The sequence below is a fragment of the Loa loa genome, assembly GCF_000183805.2.
Source record: "Loa loa unplaced genomic scaffold supercont3.25, whole genome shotgun sequence".
NCBI lineage: Eukaryota > Metazoa > Nematoda > Chromadorea > Rhabditida > Onchocercidae > Loa > Loa loa.
In genome coordinates, this window is record NW_018108205.1 from 46846 (window position 1) to 54469 (window position 7624).

The 7624-nt window shown below is 35.4% G+C and overlaps 4 protein-coding genes across 4 annotated transcripts in view; 3 read left to right on the forward strand and 1 right to left on the reverse strand.

Moving 5' to 3' along the window:
* Positions 1–478: 478 nt before the first annotated feature.
* Positions 479–2222, forward strand: LOAG_16874 (hypothetical protein; the record flags this gene model as incomplete). The annotated part of the gene is made up of 3 exons (XM_020449529.1): positions 479–603; positions 1434–1722; positions 2074–2222. Exons 1-3 carry the CDS (start codon positions 505–507, stop codon positions 2220–2222), a joined length of 537 nt encoding a protein of 178 aa, XP_020306918.1. The 5' UTR covers positions 479–504.
* Positions 2223–2278: 56 nt separating this feature from the next.
* LOAG_16875 (hypothetical protein) lies at positions 2279–3405 on the forward strand (the record flags this gene model as incomplete). The annotated part of the gene is made up of 5 exons (XM_020449530.1): positions 2279–2370; positions 2476–2567; positions 2860–2942; positions 3138–3221; positions 3358–3405. 5 exons carry the CDS (start codon positions 2279–2281, stop codon positions 3403–3405), a joined length of 399 nt encoding a protein of 132 aa, XP_020306919.1.
* A 2578-nt stretch (positions 3406–5983) lies between these two features.
* LOAG_12981 (hypothetical protein) overlaps positions 5984–7624 on the reverse strand; it is a 5431-nt gene continuing 3790 nt past the window's right edge. The window contains exon 8 of the mRNA XM_020448629.1: positions 5984–7485. The gene's annotated coding sequence lies outside the window, so the exon portion shown is untranslated. The remainder of the gene's footprint in view (positions 7486–7624) is intronic.
* LOAG_10932 (hypothetical protein) lies at positions 6879–7529 on the forward strand (the record flags this gene model as incomplete). Its single annotated transcript, XM_003146455.1, has 3 exons — positions 6879–6989; positions 7160–7278; positions 7316–7529. The coding sequence occupies 3 exons, from the start codon at positions 6879–6881 to the stop codon at positions 7527–7529; spliced, it is 444 nt and encodes a 147-aa protein (XP_003146503.1).

The window sequence follows — 7624 nt, forward strand, 5'->3', positions numbered from 1 at the left end:
TCTGCTTTGTTGTAAATGTAAGGAATTAATTTAAAAAAAAAATCGAAGTAAACTGTCAACAAGTTTTGCAACATGTATATCAATTTTATACACCTAAAATTAAAGACTATAATATTCGTTTTCAGTTGTCGTAAATCATTAACTAATATCATTCTTTAACATGTAAACAATGAATGCAGAAGTAGAAAATAAATAAGTCAAACAAATACTAATCCGTACCTACCTTTTCAAATCTTTCCGAATTCCATTCTTGCATCAAAAGCGTTTGGTGTAAATGATGCTATTTCAAGAGATTGTCTGGCAGCAATACCGCTCAACTGGAGCAAAATTCTTTAAATTCTGAATTAATCCCAGTTCCTTGTTTGTTTGATTGCTTTTGTCTATTTACATTTTTGTTCATATTCATGATATTATTGTTCTTTACCTCATAATTCAGATTAACGTTGCGCTATGTGTGATTCAGAAGGTAAATGAAAGTGATTTAGGTAACGTCCATAATATAGAATGAACGCCAATAATATGTGTCAAAGACATCTTGACCTTAATGCACAGAATGGTATTACAAGCTACGATATCAATTCTCTGGTCGATGATGATTTTGAGGTTTGACTTCCTTACATCGTCATTTCATTTCCACTATAAAAATTTAGGCTATGTCATGAAGTATTGAAGCACTCTTTCAATTATTCCATGACTTCGGAACATTTCGAGGTCTAGTATTAGAGCGTATAACCCTCTTGAGATGCGTCCAAACTCAAGCCTTGGAGATCCTTTTTTTCCGTCTCATTTTGTAGTTGCTTGCTCGTTTCGAAATTATAGTACTCAAGGAGAGTTTTAGAAAAGTCATTGTCTATTAAACACTACATTGCCTTTTTGGCTTACGTAAAGCATACCACATACATTATGATATTCAGATGGTAAGAATCTGACTTTCTTACATAAGTAGATTCGTACTATCAAGACTATCTTGGATATTTTGTTTTATCTTAGTGGTTGCGTGATTCCTCGTCAGACAATATTGTGCTCCAACTTTACCAGATGGATAGATTGGTTGGAGTAATGCGGGAAGTAGCAGCATCCAGTTCCATCTGTCTACGCATTAAGTGGATTTTCGTTGATTCATTCTTAGTCAGCACAGTTAATTTTGTTTTCTTGGTTTCCATGCAGTTTTTGTGAAGGCATTCCACTCTTTGTCTACAATACGCCACTTCCAAGTCATCATGATGTGTCAGGCTTTGTTGAACTCATTCCTTTTTATTGTCTTAGGTGCAAATTCCCAAATTCACTTTTTCAGTAATCAGTTTCTCTACCACCACGTGTGCGTTTTTGCATGGTCTCATAACGCAGTTCATTGTGATGTGATTTCGGTAATCGTACTCTAATATGCATTTCAGAATTGCTTCTTTTGCAAATTTCAAATTTATCGGTTTCAGGTAATTGGTAGTTTGAGTGATACACTGCGTTCGGTGTCATTGGAAACTGGATCAGAAATACCTTTGTATGATATAGAAATTGGTAACCGTAATGGCACCATTGCCGAAAACTGCGCTAGTGCAACTACTATCTCGAATAAAGTGGTTGATGAGAGCACACCTCTAGCGAACAACAGTTTAAATTTGATGTCAGGTGATGACGTTGGTCGAAACACCGATATTCTCACGCAAAACGTTATTAAAACATCATTAATTGATAGTACAGATCTTTCGGTGCATCCTTACCACGGTAATCTTACAGAAAAGCTAAATTATTCTTTGAAATCCGAATTTGATGGTTTTTGTATTGCTATAATTACTGTCCTTATTTGGTCAGTTGTTTGCAGCGCCTAGAAAAAATAGTACATGGTCCTTTCGAAAGAAACTTATAAAGCCAATGTTAAATAGTCCTTTCAAAGCCTTTCTACAATGTTATTTTTTTTGCTTAAGCGAACAGGAGCAGGAGATGTGTTTTCCTTCCGGCTAGCTTCGATAAGTGTCTGTTGTCATTCAATACTAGCCAGTAGATGCATTTCCGTACCTCAATGGGATATTCAAGTCGAGAATCAAAGGGAAACTTTTTTTGTAGCTGAATTTACAGAAGACCCAATCAATATAGTTGAGTCGATTCGAGCTGATTATCAAGCTGCACAGCAGTCAGCTAAGCAGGAAAATGAGTTACTACGTAAAGCATGCGAAAAAAAGAACGAACAGATAAGCTTTTTCTATTTGTCTCTTCTTCGTCCCTAGTTTCATCCGTCTATATATTTTCCGAAAATTATAGTAACATTCTTATTTAGATTGAAATGTTGCGCCGTAGACTGGATGAAGAAATTGCGCAGAAAATTCAGCTCGGTGCGGAACTGGAAGAGACTCAGCGCGTTCTCAGTGAATGCAGGTTAGTTGTATTTCAAGTCATTTTTTAGTATTTCGAATTCGTGCTGTTTATTACCGTTACAGCAACTAACAGCAGACTTGTTACGGAACTTTTACCAAATTTCAGGATAAAAGTAGACGCGGAGGTTGCCAGCAAAATTGAGCGTGACGACATTATCAAAGTTTTGCAAACCACAATTGTACAGCTTCAGAGTAGCGGTATGTATTTTATACTTATGTATTTTATACTATGCACTTTTGTGATTGTTTAGTTTGTGAACCGTTGTGTAAAGAATCCCTGTAAGCTGTTACTGTGGAAGTAACTGGACTCACTTTATAATATTTTACAGTATCTGAAACACTTAAATATAATTTCAGCCATGAAGTGCAGTTTCCATTTTAATTCAATCCTTTGTAAACTTAGAGGTTGTTGCATGAAACAGCATGAAACACATGATTTTAGTAAGGGTCATCTATGTTCTAAGCAATAGTTAATGTTTGGAAATTTCAGGTGATTCAAGTTGCCTTGGATCAAGTATAATTAACGAACAAGCTTTAGTTTCTTCGCTACATGAAAAAGAAGAACTCATTCAGGTATGTTTTTATAGCGCTATCTGTTTTTATTTTCAAATGTAAAATTTGGTGTGCAAGAGCTTGGTGTATGCAGGTGTATGCAATCGTATGCAATTTGGTGTATGCAGTCGTTCCACTCATTCATTCGACGGAGATGTTTTATATTATGATAACAGATTCATGTTTGCATAAGTTGCAGTATACTTGATGTTCCAGGCACTGAAAAAGCAATTGGAGGGAGCTGAGGAGCGGTATGAAAGAGAGCATAAGGAAGTACTGGATTTAGAAGAGATAGTAAAAGTAAGTTTATGTGGTTTTGGAACTCGACTTTTGAGCTTATAGTTCCAGTCGATTTATTTCGTGAGAAGTTTGAAGCAAGAATCGTCTTTGCTTTACTGATGATTCTTCATGATTCTTGTACTGTTGCTTACCTCAGATCCTTCACGAATACGTCCAGAATGATCAGCAAACGCGTGCGGAATAATTGTGACAAGGACACTATTCCAGACTATTCAGTATCGAAGTAGGAGTAGTGACAACATCTTTCAGCGAGACATATTTCACTCTTCCATAAAAATTGCTGTATTAAGAATTCGTAATGCTCTTTCTTTACCACCTACTTGTGCCGATACCCATAAAAGTCTCGGGTCCTTTTATTTTCTTATTCTGCATAGTTTCTGCTTTTTATAATCATTGCAAAAACTGGATGGCTTACTTAAAACTCATTAATTATGGGAAAAACCGTTCTCTATCGAAGTTCCCTTTTCTTCAGCTACTATAAATAATTCCACATTTGGAGAAAACTTCGAATTTTCGGGGCATCATCTGTAACTGTCTTTCTTCTACGAAATAAAACTCATTGCCTTCAAAAATTTTCTCATTAGTTAAAGCTTTTTTATCAGTTTTGTTTCAAGAAAGTTATTTATATGGGATGCCAGAAAATCTTTACTCCTTTTTTAATTTCTGCATTAGATTCACTCGTAATGATATTCACATTATTTGAAAATTTTCAAGTGAAATTCACTCGTGATGATATTCAGATTACTTAAAAAGTTTGAGTGAAATCGAATTACTCGATGTGTAGCATTCCAATCCGTGTATATTGTGTACAAGGATCTGGATCATATGCACCTTAAAATTTTTTTTTCACATTTGTGAAGAATCTTACCGATGTATTTTCTATCTTATTGTCCGATATAGATACAGTTTATCCTGGAAAAGATTTTTTAAATGTATTTCTTCGCACCAATTTTTCCATACCTTATCAGAAATAAGTCCCGTGAAAAAGGAAATTCTTTTAGTCATTACGGATGTTTGTGTTCTTCCAACACATCATCTGTTTAACCTGTTTGTGAAAATTCCAAATTCCATATGACCATAAATTCTAATACGTATAGGTATTCAGGTCTAGGAAAATTTCCCTGCTTGCAGATGCACCCTGTAATGCAGTTTCAGGAGGAATGCTTTTTCCAAAGATAAAACGCTTTAGATTTTTGAAAAATAAAAATGAATTCATAGTGCAGAGACCCAACGGAGGATCCATGGGTCTAAAAATAGCATGGTTTCAGGTGTAAAAATAGGTTTGTAAGTTCTTACTGATCTATAGGATGAACTAATGCGGTGTAGGAACAATCAATTCTCATCCTTAGCATCTCAGTCGCGTAATCTGTATTATTTGCTTCCTGAAATATTGTTTGTATAAGACTTGTTAAGATTATGTGGACTAAGCTTACGGTTTTCACATCGTCGGGGAATACAAAAATGGTAATACTATATTATGAAAATATCTTCTCCCTACCAGATCGTTAAATCCGACGTTTACGCAATTTTTGGAGTATGGAATGCAGCAATCAATGGAAACTCCTAACGTTCGAGAGATTTAGAAGTAATAACTCCCTAAAACTTCCTCTTCTTTTCCCTCCCGCTGAAGTATATTATCCTCAAACCGTCAAGCTATAAAATGAGATTTTACAAGCACTAGCGATCAGTGTTCTCCGGAAGCCTCACCATCCAGTTTTATGGCGAATAGAAAAAAATTTCTCTGATATCAAAAGTTGTGGTAATTGCTCCGAAGTTCCACACTCAAATTCTATTGAGGCTTTTTTAATTTGGAGGACTAAGAAGTCAGGTTAAAGAAATCCCTAGACAGTGGTATCACAGGAGTTATAGCACGGAGCAAATGAAGAACAACTGAAACTACATGGCATTCTCAGCAATAGTGGTACTTGAATAAGGAAAAATCGGTGACTACTACCATCCCACACCTCTAAGAGAACGAAGATTTGAAGACAACCCGAACGACTCATTTTTAATTTAGCATAACACCCCCTTGCGAATATAAGTGTACAATCCCATCCCCTACGACCTCCCAACGATTTATCTACTGGCAACCATATGCATATATATATATATATATATACATATGATATATATATATATATAAAGCTATAGAGCAGGAAATCTCCAAAACACCATCTATTACAACATATACCTGCATGAAGAACCCAATGTGCAAACTTCCCTCCAGGGCAACGAGTCACAACAAATTCTAGGCTGTATATGGATTGTAATTAGCTACCCTTTCGTCGTGAAAGAGCTCATAATGGAGTTCACAGAACGAATGTAAAGACGTAGAGGTGGGAAATTTTTATTTCAAAAACGAAAACAGCTCTAAACGCGATATTCTAAAATCCGAGCTATTCGTTCGACACACCGTTCCTACAACACGTTCCTCCTTCCTCCATCAACAACCTGTTTACCTTCAGCGAATAAATAAATTCTGTGCAATACGTAACACAATTCTGCCATGAAAATTTGATTAAAATTCATAGCTTGGATTCCCAATCTTCCGCAAAAATTGAATCAGCGATTTGAAGATACGGAATCTCTACTAAAACAACGATATATTGATAAGCGGTGCTCTTCTAAAATGTATTCGCCGGGAAAATAAATTGTACCAAAAATGTGTAACAGACATCTCTTGCTATGGTAATCTTGAAGTATAAAACAGAAATATCCCGTGTTCACAATTCAAAAACCTAGCCTTATTTCATGGAAAAACATGGAAATCAAGCGTAAGAACGGAGTAATTAATGCTGCATAGATTTATCGGAAACGTAGAATGCTGTTTCTTCTCTAATATGCAAGAGTTCATAATTCAGACTTAAAAATTTTCGTATTTATGGCTAAAACATGTGAACAGCAACAATATTCCACACATTATATAAAAAATGTTCGAGGATGAGAACAATTTTCCAAGCGCGCGGGAAAAAAGCAGTGCTTGGTAGTAGCGACACATCGAATAGACAAAAAATGTTGATAGATTTAGCAAACAAAACAAATGTACAATAGTTCCGTGTTAATTACTTTCTGCAAAAAATTTAGAACATACGATTCGTTGAAAAACGAAGTCAGAGGTTACAAAGTATTATGGACCCACTTGATATATACTAATACAGATTACATAAAACTATAACAGCAGATTATGCATGATCCATACCAACTGAGTATATCCCCGATAACGAAATTTCGGGTCCAGTTCAATATCACCGTGAACTTATCAAAAATAATTTTTTTACTGCAAACCAACTCCAGACACGCTTTCATTGAATACTGTACAATTTTAGTCTAGAAAAAACTGAAATTGCAAATATTAATGAATTTTTAAACGCTGCAGTAGCAGACGAATAAATACAATTCTTTTACCCTAGATGAACAGCGTGCTGGTTCTCCATTAACGACACTTACGACGTCTCACGCTTTCTCAGGCATTCTTTGGAAATTTTCAGTAAATGTTTGGTTTTTTGCAGCCAAGACGTGTAAGCTTGTAAAGTACTTTATGCCAGAAAACTCTGAAATTTCATGCTACATTAAAACCAATGTCTGAGATGCGAACGTGAAACGACAAACACATAGTCAGTTACTGTTAACTTAGAAAACAAATGTAAAGTGACCAAAATGACGACATATGATCTGGATAGAAATGTGCGCATAAAAAATAGAAAGAAAACTTTATCAAAATGTTTAAATGCGCGAATACCATATACACATACGCACACACACATACAAGTACGCACAACACACAAACACACATACACTCGCACGCACATACACACACATACCACATAAACATACACATACACGTGTATGCACACAAGCGTACATCAAAACGCACGCTTACTTACACACATTGATTTTCATCAAATATAGCTATAACACACAAGCATTCATACTTTCAGGCTCTTATACAAACAAGATTAGATCAACCAATCGAACTCGAAATAGCGCACCATTTGAATAATAAGAGTGGGAAGAAAAACAGTGAAGTCAGAATACATCTACTTGATGAACGAGCTAGGTTAAATATTCAAAAACTAAATCTAGGCATATTTCAGAGAAAAAGAAACCCAGCTACTACCTTGTGAGAAAATTACGGAAAACATAGTGCGCTACTATTACCCAGATGCGATTTACCACTACTTACTGGCAAACAAAACGTTGACCAATAAAACCACTAGAATTTATGCGCTTCATTGTGCGCACAAACAGCTTTCACCAACAGGGTCTGCAATGAAAAACTGTTTCTTACACAAGGAGAACTTATTTTAAAAAAAGTCAAAACAGTATTAAACAAAAAAAAAAAAAAAAAACCAAGACCTTATCCTCACTGACAACAGCAAAGAAAAAAACCAAGAAAAACTAGC